This window comes from Daphnia magna, linkage group LG5 (assembly GCF_020631705.1).
Source record: "Daphnia magna isolate NIES linkage group LG5, ASM2063170v1.1, whole genome shotgun sequence".
Classification (NCBI taxonomy): domain Eukaryota; kingdom Metazoa; phylum Arthropoda; class Branchiopoda; order Diplostraca; family Daphniidae; genus Daphnia; species Daphnia magna.
In genome coordinates this window covers 172104-188488 of record NC_059186.1, presented here as the reverse complement: position 1 = coordinate 188488, position 16385 = coordinate 172104, and the positions used below count along the sequence as shown (strand labels likewise).

Genomic DNA, 16385 nt, shown 5'->3' with positions numbered 1-16385 from the left:
ATTCCTAGCAGACGAACCTTGTGCTGCTTCTTTCTCTTCGCTTGGGTAAAAATGGTGAAAATGGCGAATAAGAAAACACGTGGTCCGGATAAAACCCAAGCTAATACATCTGATATTGTGGTAAAAAAACTCGACGATGCTACGGATATTGTTCGACAGCCTCCTGTTTTTACAAATGATTCCAAGTAAGATCTGTTTTCTCTCATCTCAAGATGCCTTCAGCTTATTTTGTTTATCACTTCATTTCCTTGACAGGTACATATGTATTGCATCCGGCCGCCAAATAGGAATTTACAGCGTCGAATCTGCGGACAAAGTTCATAGTTTGGAGGAGCATACTTTTGATGTAATTGGTTTGGCAATCAAGGATGACAACATTCTTCTGTCATGTGATGCTTCTGGGGAAACCATTGAATGGAACATCAACAATGGAACAACACTCAAGGTTGAATTGCAGTTAGTATTACCTCTGGTATAAAGCTAAATTTTTGTTGTCCAGAAAGCGCCACTTGTTGTAGCCGGCATAAAAGAATTTCATTCTTTTCACTATCCTGGAAATGGAAAAGTTTTGGTAGCCACACCGTCAACGTATACTACAAACATGTCATCACTTTGGATAGTGGACAGCCATACACGTCCAAGGAAACTATTTGCAGATATTAAAAGCACCCCTCATTCTATTGCTTTTGGCTGCAACCAAGGAAATGGATCATTAGTTGTCGTAGCTCTGCAGGACCACAGTGTTGTTGTCAAAGACATTACAAATGGTGTTGATAAAAAGTAAGTTAAGCATTGTAAATCTTTAAAAGGTCACTAATTCAGAATTTTTCATGTAGACACATGACAGACCAAAGAAAGTTCACTTGTGTTGCTTTACACAGTGAGAAACTCATCATGGCAACAGGAGATATTTCAGGACGTATTCTTATTTGGCATGACTTTGTTCACAAGTCTAGACCAGTGAAAACGGTTTATCACTGGCATACACTACCTGTTAACTCTGTCTGTTTTTCCAGCGAAGGTTTGTCCCTTCAAATAGTTGCAATATTTTGCTATCCCTAAAAAATTATCATAAATTTTTTTATATTCAGGGGAATATCTTTATAGTGGAGGATCCGAAAAAGTAATGGTGAAATGGCGACTTGGCATGTCTCGTAAACAGTTTTTACCACGTATGGGATCGTCAATCAAATACATCGTCAATGCCCCGGACAACATTTGCGTCGCAACGTCTCATTCTGACAATGGTAATCATCGTCTGCTTAAAATCTTTGGTGCATAACTTTTTCATTTTTTCTGTGATTTAGCTATACGTTTCATCGATTCTACCAACAAAATAAATCGGGCCATTATTGGATTGGTTAAACATGACCCAATTCGGGGTTTCGCAGACACTGAGCCAATCAAAGAGTCAGTAATGCCCACTGGCCTGGTTTTTGATCCACGAAGTCATGGAATTTTCTTCAATGCACAAGCTGGATTCCTTCAGCTTTTCGATCCGCAAAAAAATTCATTAATTTTCAATGTAAGGGAAATAATTCCTCCTATTAATAATCTTAGTTTTTTAAATAATGGGCGATTTTGAAATTCTCGTAGATGGATGTTGCTAACCGTAACGTACTGACCGATGAGCGAAATCTCGTAATAGGAAACGCTGAAGTATTGCGAGTTGCTGTGTCGCCTACCGGCGAGTGGCTAGCAACATTGGAAGTCTGGTCGAACATGTCAGCTGGTTATCATGACATGAATTTAAAGTTTTGGCGGTATGATGCCGTTCAAGCCAACTATGAACTTAACACTGACGTAACCATGCCGCACCAGGACCGGGTCACTGCTCTTTGCTTCCAGCCAGGATTACTAGGCACTGAAATGCCTTGTCTCGTCTCCATTGGTCGCGATCTTAAATTTAAAATTTGGCGGTTGGTCGACGACACCGACATTTATCGACAGAAAGAATCCTGGTCTTGTGATGTTGCTGGAGACTTCCGTAAACTCACACCTTCAGCTCTTTCGTTTTCCGAAGATGGGTCATTAATGGCCATCGCCTTTCAAGATACTGTTACTCTATGGGATCCAACGTCTATCAACCTCAACACGACTCTCAGCCATACGCTCGTGCAAGAGCCCATCGAGTAGTTTTTAACAAAAATTTCGCTTACCTTTTTCATTTTATTTTATACTCATAACTTTCTCGCCTTTAGGCTAATGGAATTCGGGAGGGATAATTGCTTTCGCTACCTTGTTTGTGCATCAAAATCAGCCCTTTACGCTTGGGACGTAATCAGCCAAGGATTGGTTTGGAAGGTGGGGCAGTTGCATAGTTCTGTGAGGTGTTTGGTGCCTGATCCCAAATCTTGCTACATGGCAGCAGTTTTGCAAAATAGTGAAGGTGCGAAAGGCTTTGTGAACAATAATAGCGCACTTACTTATCATAATGTTTAAAACTTTCTCGTTTTGGTTGATAGTGTTTGTATTCTCTCCTTCGAGTTCGAAGCCGGTACACTCTGTTCCGAAAATGAACAGTTCGGAACCGATTGCGGCATTATTTGTTCCACGTCCGAATCCTTTGGCAAGTGGGCCAGAATGGCTGATAAATTCGCGACTTTTGATTGTTGATGATCAACAAGTAAGTGTATCAACTTGTTCGAAAGCGTTCCAGATGAATAATGTCATTGAATTTCAGGAATTTTTGTGCGTGGATGACGTATCCAGCGCTGGATTTAACCAGAAATTGACAACCCCAATTTCTCATATGGACAGTTTACCTTGGACACCATTTTCCGCTATGAAAGCAGAGAAACAAATATCAGCTGCCAAGCAGTTGGTGCCCGTCGTTCATCAAACCAGTGGCATTCAGGGGTACAAATCTGTCCAATCGGTAAGTTCTTAATGTATTCATCGCAATAATTTCAGTTTTTACTCATTATTTTATTTATGGGACCGATGTCCCTCAATTCCACGAAATTTAGCTGTTGGAGACATCGGCGTCCGCCTTACCCCCTATGTCTAGAATTTGCAGCTTATTCATGAGTGACCTTATGATTAAGCATGGCCCCAAAGCGGTGACTGCAAAAGTTAACTCCGTGGATCGTACATCAACTGACTTACCTTTATCGAACGGGCATATCGACTCTAAAACGCAAGACTTCAGTGAAGAAACAACGTTACAGAAATTATTGACATTGGATTGCCAATGGCTGGTTGAGACTGTGAAATAACTTGACACATTTTTAAATTGTCTCCTAGCTTTATTCGTTTTGATATTCTGTGCAAGAAGACAAATTCCGCCTTGAGAAATTCAAAAATGATCCTGCTTATGGTAATCCCGTTAATCAACACTGTGGCGATGAGTGGTGGTTATGAAAAAGGTAAAATGAGATAACGAAACGACTCAGAATGCTGGCTATGATTCCGCTAGCCAAAACTTTAAAAGATTTTCAATTCTGTGGTGCAAAGGGATTGGTGCAAAAATTCCGAAGGGTGATGCAGTGAATTGCGAGTAAACGTGATAATCATCGTTAAACAGGAGAAGCAAGGTGGTGTCTACGCGAAGGGATAGCATCCGTTGGTATGTGGAGGGTCTTTGAAAGATAGAAATATGAGTTTGCTTGATGTTTTTCAATTAAGGGAGGTAAAACTAAAACTTTTTACCAATGTTTCCATCTTGAGACGATTCTACGCTCAGTGAGTGTTCAAATAGATGTCATTTCTCCGAAAAATGGACGACGGGCTTCATTTGGTGGAAGGGATATAAAATTGGACTTTGTTTGGTAGACGACTTTGCAAAAAAGACATTTCGAGCATGTATAAAGCGACACGTGAAAAATTCTCCGCTTGAATGTGATGTTCTAACAATGACGATATCTAATTGTCATACCCACTTCTTCATAAAGAGATTATTTTCGTTCTAACAATGAGGATATCTTATTGTCATGCCCACTTTGTCACAAAGAGATTATCCTCAATTCCTCATTATTCACAATGTGTTAATAATTTAGCGTCTGCCATTTTATCACTTGTACAAGTAATTACCGCTAGATGGCTTTGCTTGTTTTATTCGCGAGAAAAATTTGTACGAAAAGTCAGGCTTCTTTCGTTTTTTGCTAAAACGCCTAATATAGCTAACTATGCACGATTTCAATTGAAAATTAAACAAGGATCACGGAAATAGATTTCGTTTCTACGTGGGAACAAGCGTTTTTTAGCTATTCGAATTTAAAGTTGTTGCGCTAAGGCCGGTGTGATTCTGTTTTGTAAAAAAAAATCGTGAAATTCACCACACATTTGAAATCGGCGTTTAATTTTGGTTTTAGCGGTAGGTGTAATCGAATTCTAACTAACTCAAAAATTTTGTTGGGCCTGGTTGGGCTTATTTCATTTATTTTTTATTTTTATCACAGTCATGGAACACCCATGACCCCATGGTTTCCATGACTCTGTTTTGATTTTATCAGAGTCATAGACCCCGAGGGATTATGATTATAATTAATATAATTAATTCTATGAGTACTCTGACTTTCATTTTTTTTTTTCTTCTAAATCTAAGGGTTTTTTGGTCCCGATCTTGCAACGTCGCTGGAAAATCATTCGTCTGAAGTGCTTCCACCGCCATTGTAAATCTAGCTTTTGTCACAAATCATCTTCTGATACATTGTCCGGTTTTTTATCTTTTATTACTTAAATACGTCTTCTCGTAATTCTTGGGTCCCTAGACACTCTCTGACCAACAAAGAAACTGCCTTTTTCACATTACTTTTACGAAGTTTTACGTACTCGTACATTTTGCTGATTATAGAAAACATTTTGCCATTCACACGAATGCCTTAGTCTGATTGGATCGTGCAAACATGCCAAGCCGTTCTTGCCACTGGAAGAAGCCTTTTTGTCAAAATTTTGAATCATTCCATTTAAGTGTTGTATCTCATACAAGCATTCTGGCATGTGTCAGGCAACGGGGTACAGTAATCACAGGGTCCCCTTTGGGTGTCTAGTCTGGCTTACACCCTTTGTAATCAAAACTGTTTGTCCATGTTATAGCTTTGGCATCATAAAGCTTTGTATACTCTATGTTTTGTTTGCTTTAGGTGTTGGAATGAGTAATAATATGGAGGTGAATCATTGAATTTTGGACTTGATTTATCACCTGTTGGTCAAGATGGAGAAACAACAGGGATTGGTAAGAATGGAAAGAAAGCATCCTTAACATCTCAACTCTTGTAATTTTGTCTATTTGGCAGGATTAAAAAAAGTTATTCCCACACTCATTCTTGGAATTTTGGGACGATCATTCTTGTCGATTGGACGTGCTTTGTCTGTTTGTTAGAGTGAAGGTTCCAGAAAGCAGAGTTCCAAGAGTCTGATTTAGAGGCTGTTCAACACAATATAGATTGTTTAACTTTGTTTTCTTGCCTAGATTGTGAGATTGAATTAAATTGGAAGTTAAAAGTTTTTGAAGCTATTCGCTTACTACTTTACTAGTGAGGAAACATATGTGACGAATTGTCGAAATGTATGATGGTAGCAATTTGCAAAAGTTGAATTGACAACAAAAAAACTGCCTGTCAGTTAATACTTTAAACATTTGAGTTCTTCAGGGGCAGAAATTTAAAGCTTGTTGCATGATAAGGTTATAAGTGTTGGGACTCTGAATTGAAAATCCGAATTCTGCTTGAAGTGATTGTTGCCTGTGGATTACTAAATTATAATTTATGTTTACATATCTTTAAATTTTGTTTCTTCTTAGATATTAAAAATCAATACACAAAGATATAAATGGAATTGGTTTTGTATTAGCCCACCTCCACCCACAATTCCACCACTGTTTTACATTACATGTTATTCAATACGTTACAAGTTATACAATAAATACAATAAATACAAACATACATGCATACATACAAAACACTAAGTTAACCCGTTGGCTGCCAAGCCATTACAACCCGTAGGTTGTTCTACTACAATCGCTACGCATCGTTTCTGAGGGATTCGATGAAAGGGGGACTTGTCCGAAGACAAGTCCGGGCTGACTTGACAATGGAGACCTTTACGGGAATGCACACCCCAGGTACTCCACCATCGCATCGACAAGGGGAAGTCCCTACTGGTGCATTGCCTACGGCGCCCTAAGGCGCAAGGCGACTGCCCCACCCCATGGTCGATCAGGCATGGGGTAGAACAGCGCCGCCGGTCCCTACAACTAATAAAAAAAGGGGGAGCAAAATGGGTGGCAGCCAACGGGTTAACTTACAACATACACTAAACAACAACACTAAACAAAACAATACCAAAAACACGAGGCTCCACGACGACGGCGATGAGGCGAAGACGGGCGCGATCAGAGGCGATACGGCAAAGTAGATTAGCTCGTGACGGTGAGATGACCATCTTGAAGAAGGGAAGCAAAGAAGGGAAGTGAAGACGGGAAGCGAAGACGGGAAGCGAAGACGGGAAGCGAAGACGGGAAGCGAAGATGATGAGCTTGAAGACGGGAAGCGAAGATGATGAGCTTGAAGACGGGAAGCGAAGACGATCCGCTTGAAGACAGGAGGCGAATACTATCAGCTTGAAGATGATGAGGAAGAAGAAAAGGCGAAGATTTATCATTGGCAATCTGCAGAACAGAAGTAAACAAATTAGACAAATGAACAATCGCATAAAAGAACACGAGAACAACCAATTATTATTATCATTTAGAGGTAAAACAAAAGAAGAAACGTACCTAGCTTAGAAACACTGGCATGGGCGATGAAGTTGAATTGCTAGAACAACCGTAGTAATCAAATCGGCTGGATCCAGACTGGGTTTTCTGCTTCTACGAGATATCACTTCCGTCACTGGAAAACGTTTACACAAAAACAAAAAAGAAACAAAATTCACTAAGAGGAAAAAAATATACACTACATGGCAATCTGACGTTGTCCACTGTCAATATAATTTTAAGGGTAACATTTAACAAACATGTCAATTGAGCTTTTTCATTGAATACAAACTCTGAAAGATTAGAGGGAAAGTCTACTATAAATAAGTCATATTGGCAATAAAAAAGTGAAAAATGGTACTCTGAGAAGAACAATTTCATTTGTCCCTCCTCAACGTAAATGCAAAATTACCAAATATCTTAAATAACAAAAAACAACAAGTGAGCTAGGGTTTGCAAACAGCCCACTAAATCCTTTCGAGGCAACTGACAACCTGTTTTGAGGGCCTCATTTGGAAGCAAATGATCCAAAGGTAAAATTACTAATTATGTAAATTTTACCTCTGGAGAAGAATAAAGGCATTTAAAGTAAAAATGAAACTAAAGATTCAATTTTCACAAGAACATTAGCGTTCTTTTGTTGCAATCTAAATCCAACTTTACTTTGTGCTGTTTACAAGCTGCCATCTAACTATTTCTACTTATTATGCTAAAAAATAATGCCTGCATTATAGTTATGATCATTAGTAACTTACTTGATGCTAAAAACGCACGAAAACAAGGATAAAACACACAAAATCAACAAAGCAAAGGCTGTTGTAACTTTTGGTCCGCCATTGCAGATATAGCAGAAGACCTGATGGCGCCATGGCGGTGTGGTTCAATTCTACGGATTTTATTCCGATTAAATAAAATCGTATACTTTAAGAGCATCGAACTCACAAGCTCTATGCTTAAATACAGCGCTTTAACCAACTGATACAACATGCTTTTGAAAGATTAAAGTTCTTTTATAGGCTAATTTAATTTTTTTCTGTTTTGTTAAAACATTTTCAAAATTAAAAACTAATCTCTTATTCGGAATCGGCATTGAATTTTGGTTTGAATGGTAGGTTTGTTGGTCCAAGTCAAAATTGTAGTCGACTTATTTTGTCAAATACGAAATATCCCACCAAGTGGTGGGATTCCATCCTCCCCTGCCAAATATTTCTTGTCACGAACGCGTTCGCCATCTACTGAGACAATCGTAAGTAGATGTGGGTTTGTTATGAAGAGGGAGAATCTTAATGGCGAAATTGTGGAATAAATCGTAGCTTGCCAATGTAAATGTCTAAAGGAAAGAAATGGAAATTTTTGACGGCACGATAGAATTTGAACAAGTCTTTTGTTTCAAGTGTCCTGAATGCGAATTCGTTAGTCGTGTTAAAGATGAAGTCTCTGAACATTTAAAAAAAGACCACCAAATTGTGATTGCAGAAGTTGTGAATGCAAATGCAACTATTGAGTCGTCAGATTTTTTGCTTGATGGCTGTGATGAAGAACCAAATGAAATTAATGATAGCCAAATACTTCATCATGGTCCTGTTAGCTCTTCAGTTCAAGAAGGTTTTACCTGTACCGTAGAAAAATGTGGAGTTCGTTGGGAACTTGAATACAATGCCCAGTATCATACAAAATGTCACTATGAGAGTGGCTTCAGATGTCCAGAATGTAGTGAGACAAAATCGTCTTGGAAAGCAATGACTATGCATCTATGGAAGGGTCACTCGATCAATCTTGAGTTGCTCAGCTGTCATTTGTGTGGCTACAAAACAGGGAAAAAAGAGCTGCTGAAATTTCACATAAAGACTCACTGTGATCAGCGAACTTGCCTCTGTGATGAATGTGGTAAGGGGTTTAAAAATATGAAGCAGCTTAGAAATCATAAAGTAAGTTGTTTCTTGCAATATATAATTGAAATGTCTTTATTCATTGGTTTTTCTGATGGTACAGGAGTTACACTCACTTAACAAAGGATCTAAAGAACAACTGAAAAACAAATGTGCAGACTGTGGAAAGATATTAAGCAGCGGTCGTCTGCTGCGTGCCCATCGCAATGCCGTCCATCTGAAAATGCGTTCTCACCTTTGCAGTTATTGTGGTTACAATACTACATCACATTCAAGTTTAAGAATTCACCTACGACAGCACACCAATGAGAAACCATTTACATGTGAAACTTGTGATTATCAAACAGCCGATCACAATTCGCTTAGACGGCATCGCATGAAGCACACGGGAGAGAAGCGGTACAAGTGTCCACATTGTCCATATGCGTCAATTCAGGCATCAACGTACAAAGTAATTATAAAACTAACTTTAGAACGAATGCAACTGTAAACGAAATATGTGTTTACCTTGTGAGTATCATTCTTTGGAATTACAGGTGCATCTAAAGAACAAACATCCTGGTTTGAGCGACGAACTCGTTTTTTCCTGCCAATTTTGTAGTTTCCGTACGATTCGAAAAGAGCAGCTCAGTTTGCACACAACCTGTGTACACGCAGGTGGAAACCAAGTACCTGAAGATGCTCGTACAGTTGGTAGCACATGATTCAATGAGAGCTGTTACTCTCGTCACATTATTAGAGCTGCACGACATCTGAAAACATTCTCCATTTGACTGTTTGCGCTGCTTAGTGCCGACGATGCAACACGGTCCTTGTACAAGCATACACTACGTTAACAATAGAAGCTTATTAAAAGTATTTGTTTATCAGTATCGTCCAATGGAATCTATCGTAGCATCGGCCTTGCGTACAGCCCGTAAGGTTTGTAATTACGATAACTTCAAAATTCATCAACATGACATCTTGAAAAATCACGAACATTGTTTCTTAATAGATGAATTCCGATGGTGCAATACGAAATTAACGACAGGCCGAAATTGAAAGCTGGAAATCTGAAGAAAAAGGCATGAAAATTGGCTCCTCGACAGCACCCGTGATATTCCATCGTACAATTGCAAATAAGTTGTAGTGCTTGCTCTTGGCAATATCAACGATATGGATTCGGATGACGTAGATCACTATTACGAAGAAGTGGAAGAGAATGAAGACATGGAAGTATTTCCCACTGCATGCTTCAAAGACCTGTGCATCGGTTTCGGATTCTTCGTGCTCTGCGTCAGCATTGCTAGCATTGTAGCCATCAGCATCGTAAGCACGTATAAGGTGGTGCAAAGAATGGCAGTTATCGAAGTCGATCCCATACCGTTCCGGTCGGTAAATCACGGCATTTGGCCTGGCTATCGACATGAATTTTTCAACGAGCGATTGCCATACAGCAAGGCGGAGCAGGTGTGTCTATCACGAGAGAAAGCCTCCCTCCTTCACTTCAACAGCCAAGAGCAAGAGGATGCCTTTGACATGTATGCGTCATTGAATTTCTGGAGCGCAACAGATTACCCGTCATTTCAGTTATGGACTTTGGGGATCGTCATAGCCAGGCGAGTTCAAGGAAAGCCCAATGTCACTGTTTTATGGCCGGAACCGACGCCAGAGTTGAGTAATATCCGCGAGTGTGCAGTTCGAGGAGAAGGACTCGTCAACGCCTTCGGCTTCCCTGAAAAGTTTTGGCAAGAGAGGCACATTGTGAAAGATTACATAACGGAGAATCAGCCAGAAAGTGGTAACACAACCAAAGCCCGGATTGGATGTTGGCAACACGTGAAGAGGAATGATTGGGTGCCGGAGAGTTTCTACCGTTTCGTTTGCCAACGCAAAATTTTATGAATTTGATCGTGTTACCTGTAGGCGTGTGACCCGTAAGCTTCAAATACTTTTGTTTTCATGACCGTTTTCAAAATATACATGAAAAAAAAAAAAAAACGTTACTGTGAGTTCATTTACAATGACAGCAAAAAATCCATAAATCATTTTCCGTCATAATTTTGCTTGTCCTTTATGACTTTGCGTGGTGTTGGTGCATTTGCGGTTTAAGAGTTCCACCACAGGTACGGAAAAAACATCGGATAGAGCAGCTATCATGAGAAAAGCATTATTTTACACGTGTAACACTGATGCAGAATTAAAATTCCCAAACTTGTTTAGAGTTGCACTGAACGTTAGCGAAGGACACAAGATGGGTGGTCCATGGAAAACAAAAGCTCTCTGGGTGTTCCAAGATATTTTCGTAATCAACGAAAAACTGTTTGTTCACCTTGCTATAGCGCAATTTGAATTCCTCGGTGATTTACGTTTTACTACGACAGTTAATTATATCCCATTGCTTTTATGAGATCTAATAAAAGAACTGTTATTAGAGGCGTTCGGTTCTTTTTCTTTTTAAACCAACGCATCCTTTTTTTTTTTTCCTGGAGCATCCACGGCCTAATGCATAAGGCCTAATAAGGTTCGTTTCGAATCTCCCGCCTCGATATTAAAGAGGCAGCACTGTAGACATGTTCAACTAGATGTGGAAGATTTCTCTAGAACATAGGGCAAGTCAATGACCGTTAGCCTCCAAGTACCGTTATATTCTTCTTACGATGATGAACAATAAAAGTTACGATATGACCTGCATGTAGAAAAACACGAAAAACAATTAAATCAGTAAATGATTTTCTCGAGAATGAAACATTTTTTTTTCTCACCTGATTTGCACATTTCACGAAGGGAGGTTATCGTTCATCTTTCCGTACTATCTCGTACGAACTTTTCTTGACGAGTTGAAATACAAAAATGTTTACAAGTGCTGCGGTTACTTGTCTTTCAGCGCTGCAACAAAATACGCATCAACACAACAGGAGCGCGCGAAACCTGTTCGGCCGGCAATGACCTAGTTCGAATGCGTCCTCGTGATCATTTGCTGGCGTGCCTTCAAACAAGATGATTCTGTTTGCGCTGTTCCAAGCCACCCTCGTTCTGGAGGTAAGTTGTGAATTTTAGTTTTTCACCAACGTCTAGAGAAAACGATAATACATTTAATTGTTTTTTGTTTGTACGACGGTAATTTGATTGCAGTTCATGAGTGAGTCGACTAATAAATTTTTCTAATTTTAAACCTTGTTATGCAGCTGTTTCTTTTCCTCTTCTTTTTCTTCCCGACCGTTGTGGTTTACGAGAAGCTGACGTCCAGATTGAGTAAAAACAACGCCCTGGGCGTTTGGATTGGTTCCTGTACTGTTGATGGTACGTGTCCTTTAAAGAAAACATATTTAAATAATACAGATGCAGAGGATCACTGAACATTTAAAAACATTTTTAGATAATTGTGGGGTGTGCAAGGACATGACAACTGAAGGCGGTACAATTGAATCGCCAAACTTTCCAAACGACTACAGCTCCGATTTGAAATGCTTGTACACAATCGAGTCACCGACGGACACTAAAATCGAATTGACTTTTACCCAATTCATTGTGGAAAATTGTTGTGATTTCATCACGGTAAGTGACAGCTTTCCCCACTTGCATTCACTTAATATTCACGTTGATAACGCATAGGTATTTGATGGCGAAAGTGACCCTCTCCAAATCGCTCTTAACGGCTACCAAATACCACAAGTAACAACATCAACAGCCAACAAAATGACAATAAAATTCACGACAAACGGCGACAACACGCTGATACTGCCCGCCAATTTAAGTCCCGGACGATGGCAAGCGAAATACAAGTTCCTAGCGATAGAGAGCCGCATGACCGTTCCTTTAGAAAACGCAACAATTGCAGAACTATAGTCGGTTATTTTTGTTCAAACTGTTATTTATATGATGCTATTAAAACACATGTGATGCGAGCAAGACTCGATCCTAACATAAGCAGCCTCCAGTAAAAAGCATGTGGGGCCTAGTCGATTCTGTAGCAATGAATGCATTCCTGTCGAATTAAATTAAATTGCAGCATTTTAACGAGCGCGTATCAATACTCTGATTATTCCCTTTATTATAACCGCCCCAAATAACGAATGCCATCACAATGGCGTCAATGATCGATTTTCTAAGACTAAAGAAAAGTCAATAAACTTTACAGAAAAGATGTTGTTTCTTAATTTACAAGAAAAAACAAACAAAAAATGACATCGAGCACAAAAGGCTATTGTACGCTATACAGATTGTGTTGCCGGTTTTCCGATTTTTCAATGACATGCATCTCGGAAAGACCGGTTTACACGACTCGCTTCCTTGAATCATGAACGCTAGACGTGATTCATTGACCCGGTGCAGATACTGTTATGCCTTCAAGCTATTCAAGATTTTAACCACCCCACCCCATTACCACGCATTTTTATTGAATGTAAAGAATAAAGAGAAATAGCCTCACTTATAATTTAGTGCAATTTTGTTTTTCTAAAAATAAATTTTTAAAATTGAAAAATACAAAAGCAACTGTGGGAGGTAGATGTACCCCCGCCTACCTGTACATTGAGATGATGTGTACATGAGATTTTTTGTGTGTTTTGTGAAAAGCGTGGAACGATGGCGAAGCCATGGAATCCTTTCTCACTGCTGGGCAGTAAGAGGCACATGATCGCGCGACAATGACCTACTTTGCATAGTTCCTCGGCAATCACTCGTCTACCTGCTACAATACGAAGATGTTAGTGTTGACGGTGTTCCTAATAATAGTTAGCTTGCAGGTAAGGTTGCACTACAACCAATTCAAACGTACACAGACTTGAAATAAAAACTCTAGAATTACTACGAATTATGTTTTATACAAAATTTTACGTACTAACCTGAACATTCCTGCAAATGGGCGCCAAATTCAAATAAAAAAAGCTGCTCGGGTTTATGCTGGTGTCTTTCCCAATCCTTGCCGTAACGAATGGCATTTCCTCCAAGACGAAAATCGACAACTTACTGGAAAAGATCGACAATGTCATTGCTGACCGAGCTTGTAACATTACAGGTACATTGTTTTGTTTATTTACCTCACCAAGTGATTCCTGTAGTGCGCCATATTTGAAGATTGTTTTTGTCGACAGCGGGATGTGGTGAGTGCCGAACGATAACGGACGACGGCGGCATGATAGCATCTCCAAATTTCCCGAACGAATACGATCCGAATTTGAATTGCTTGTACACGCTGAAAGCGCCACTGGGAATGAAAATTCGGTTAACATTCACAGAGTTTCACGTGAAAAAATGCTGTGATTTCATAACAGTAAATACCTATAATTGAAGTCGTAGGTTATTGCGATCTGAATTTTCATGTGATTTTACAGGTGTTTGACGGTTTGGCCAATCCACTTCAAGTCGCGATGAACGGTGAAGATATTCCATCTCCAGTGATGTCACCATCTAACCGGATGGCCATCAAATTCACCACAAGTGTTGACCATGCCTTGGTTAATGGAACAAAGGATACAGAGCCTGCGCGATGGCAAGCGATCTATACCTTCGTCTGAACATTCCTAGTGAAAACAAATTAAACAAACGAATTTAAAAAAACTTGTATAAAAATGTGTGCAACTTCCTATCGAGTAAATTTGTGCCCCTTCTTGTCATGGAACACTCGAATCTCCTTTTTAAAAAAGTGTGTTTTAAATTAATTTTTTTTTTTGGTGGTAAATACAAATAGTTAAGGCAATACTTGTGAAACTCGTTTAAAAGCTATAATATTCGGAATTCTCAAAGTCGCAAGCTGGGCGCGGCTCGGGTTTTTTCTGTAACGCCCCGAAGCTATGTAGACGTCTAAGGGAAGCTTCCCAAGTCCCGTTGCGCTGGACATTGAACCCTAATTCAAGACATTATTCCTCAATAAAAGACAACTTCATTTTAAAGCACCTGATTTACTCTGAAAAGTACATCAATACGCATATTGCAATAATCATTGACGTGACTCAACGTGAAATTGAGTTTAAATTGTTTCAAGTTAAAACAAAAAACTCTTCGAGTTCCGACTTCAATACTTGCCATGCATTTTTTGTTCAGCAGAACTGCTCGAGGATTCTTGCTTGCAGCAGTTTTGTTCGTGTGGCAGTGACCTATTTTGTAAAGGCACTCGGTTTGTCATTCGTCTACGCACCATCCAAAGGAGATGATCCTCACGACCGCGTTCCTAGGAATACTCGTTTTTCAGGTAATTGTTTTGTTCTTCTTCAAAATTTTTGATTGGTAAATCCTATTTTCTTTTGTCAACTGTGCAGTTGCTATTTTTCCATCTGATTTCTTTCCCATTGTTGGCACTCCAATCCGAAAAGGAAAGAGCGCAACTCAAACTGGGGGCTTTTCTGGCGAAAATGGATACTCCCATCGTCCCCTGTAACGTAACAGGAGGTATATTCTGTTGACACGTTCAAATGATTAAATGCAATTACCTGAATTTATTTAAAAATTTTTTATAAAGTCAATTGTGGCTCCTGCAAAAATGTAACGGACGACGGCGGTACGATAGAATCTCCACATTTCCCGGAGCCATACGATTCGAATTTGAATTGCCTATACACAATCAATGCGCCTTACGAGAAGAAAATTAAATTATCATTTACAGAATTTAAAGTGGAAAAATGCTGCGACTTTATCACGGTAAGTGAAAACGTATCTCTTTCTGCTAATTTTAGGTTATCGCTTGAATGTTTTACCTGTGGGCAGTTTTACAAGTCTGATGCATTTGTGCAGGTATTCGATGAATTGGCCAATTTAATCCAATCAAGTTTAAACGGAAGCGACACACCAATGGCAGTAACCTCTCCCTCCAATCAGATGACGATCAAATTCACATCAAATGTTGATAACATAACGAGACTTGATCCACCAGCAGGGCCTGCTACGCGGTGGCAGGCAACGTATACCTTTATGTAAATTTGAAGCAAATGCGCCGCCTACTGAAAACGACATTTATCTGGAAAACAATGATGTGCACAAAAACAATAACGTAAAATTAAAAATACAGTTTTTTTGTTTAATTTCATACCCGATTAAATTCACTCCAATTTTTTCAGCCTTCTTTGCACTTGAAAGAACTTTAGATGGCTCTGAAACTGAAGATTTAAATTAGTTAAATTAGCATACTGTTTTTTTATATATTTAAACGAGGATTTGTCCTTGGCTATTCATTAGTCATGGTTAAGCAATCAAATTTGAACTGAATTGAATTCAATGCTACAAAACCAGTACCCTCCTTATAGGGATCAGTCAGTCAAAAGCCAATTTTTAAATGCAACATGCCAAATGTACTGCACATAGTGCGTAGTTATGTAAACTTGGCATGTTGGCGCGATGGTGAAATCTGGTGAAACAGAAGACAGCTCAATTGCAGACAAAGCGAATTCAGAAAAAATGATCAACACACAGAGTTAAATAATGGAACACATTTCGAACAATAGGAGAGGCACTAACTAAAATCATATCGAAGCAAACGAGTCTGAATTAATGGTGAAGCTCTAGTACTTTAGCCTTGCGACGTAATCAATTCGTGCGCACACACCGCCTATTTATCGTTCACCTACCCGACGCCTAGAACAACGGAATTTAGAAAACGATACAAAGGTATGCGATAGGCAACGTAACATGGAGAAGCTGTGTTACTATGGAAGCCTCATCGCAAAGTAATACGGGCTATACGGATCCGTCCGTGGAGGGCAGGATTACGAACAACATTGCTATACAATTTATCGATGAATGATTCAATCGAAAACTGGAAATTGAATGAGATGAGAATGGTCCAACGGAGAGAACAAAAACAGGCAACGTACCTTAAATCTGAC

The 16385-nt window shown here is 39.4% G+C and overlaps 5 protein-coding genes and 3 long non-coding RNA genes across 8 annotated transcripts; 6 read left to right on the top strand and 2 right to left on the bottom strand.

Moving 5' to 3' along the window:
- The first annotated feature begins 7 nt into the window (after window positions 1-7).
- Window positions 8-3238, top strand: LOC116922646 (WD repeat-containing protein 75). Its single transcript, XM_032929013.2, has 11 exons — window positions 8-185; window positions 256-445; window positions 500-780; window positions 837-1021; window positions 1092-1247; window positions 1308-1525; window positions 1597-2132; window positions 2202-2389; window positions 2466-2626; window positions 2684-2878; window positions 2970-3238. Exons 1-11 carry the CDS (start codon window positions 52-54, stop codon window positions 3216-3218), a joined length of 2493 nt encoding a protein of 830 aa, XP_032784904.1. The 5' UTR covers window positions 8-51; the 3' UTR covers window positions 3219-3238.
- Window positions 3239-4560: 1322 nt separating this feature from the next.
- Window positions 4561-5448, top strand: LOC116922654. The gene is made up of 2 exons (XR_004394125.2): window positions 4561-5176; window positions 5238-5448. It is a non-coding gene; the product is annotated as an uncharacterized LOC116922654 (long non-coding RNA).
- A 321-nt stretch (window positions 5449-5769) lies between these two features.
- Window positions 5770-7825, bottom strand: LOC116922655. The gene is made up of 3 exons (XR_004394126.2): window positions 7453-7825; window positions 6719-6833; window positions 5770-6610 (listed from the first exon to the last, which is right to left on the bottom strand). It is a non-coding gene; the product is annotated as an uncharacterized LOC116922655 (long non-coding RNA).
- Window positions 7826-7947: 122 nt separating this feature from the next.
- On the top strand, window positions 7948-9444 carry LOC116922648 (gastrula zinc finger protein XlCGF17.1). The gene is made up of 3 exons (XM_032929016.2): window positions 7948-8625; window positions 8690-9037; window positions 9123-9444. The coding sequence occupies exons 1-3, from the start codon at window positions 8041-8043 to the stop codon at window positions 9288-9290; spliced, it is 1101 nt and encodes a 366-aa protein (XP_032784907.2). The 5' UTR covers window positions 7948-8040; the 3' UTR covers window positions 9291-9444.
- A 271-nt stretch (window positions 9445-9715) lies between these two features.
- Window positions 9716-10973, top strand: LOC116922650. The gene has a single exon (XM_032929018.2). The coding sequence runs from the start codon at window positions 9742-9744 to the stop codon at window positions 10468-10470; it is 729 nt and encodes a 242-aa protein (XP_032784909.2). The 5' UTR covers window positions 9716-9741; the 3' UTR covers window positions 10471-10973.
- Window positions 10974-11375: 402 nt separating this feature from the next.
- On the top strand, window positions 11376-14268 carry LOC116923262 (dorsal-ventral patterning tolloid-like protein 1). Its single transcript, XM_045173781.1, has 8 exons — window positions 11376-11607; window positions 11754-11868; window positions 11945-12123; window positions 12181-12413; window positions 13307-13313; window positions 13456-13585; window positions 13662-13840; window positions 13902-14268. Exons 1-8 carry the CDS (start codon window positions 11566-11568, stop codon window positions 14082-14084), a joined length of 1068 nt encoding a protein of 355 aa, XP_045029716.1. The 5' UTR covers window positions 11376-11565; the 3' UTR covers window positions 14085-14268.
- Window positions 14269-14601: 333 nt separating this feature from the next.
- Window positions 14602-15589, top strand: LOC116922652 (tolloid-like protein 2). The gene is made up of 4 exons (XM_032929020.2): window positions 14602-14758; window positions 14826-14955; window positions 15026-15204; window positions 15298-15589. Exons 1-4 carry the CDS (start codon window positions 14717-14719, stop codon window positions 15478-15480), a joined length of 534 nt encoding a protein of 177 aa, XP_032784911.2. The 5' UTR covers window positions 14602-14716; the 3' UTR covers window positions 15481-15589.
- On the bottom strand, window positions 14823-16317 carry LOC123472177. Its single transcript, XR_006646464.1, has 5 exons — window positions 16207-16317; window positions 15593-16134; window positions 15261-15520; window positions 14997-15136; window positions 14823-14938 (listed from the first exon to the last, which is right to left on the bottom strand). It is a non-coding gene; the product is annotated as an uncharacterized LOC123472177 (long non-coding RNA).
- Between the last annotated feature and the right edge of the window lie 68 nt (window positions 16318-16385).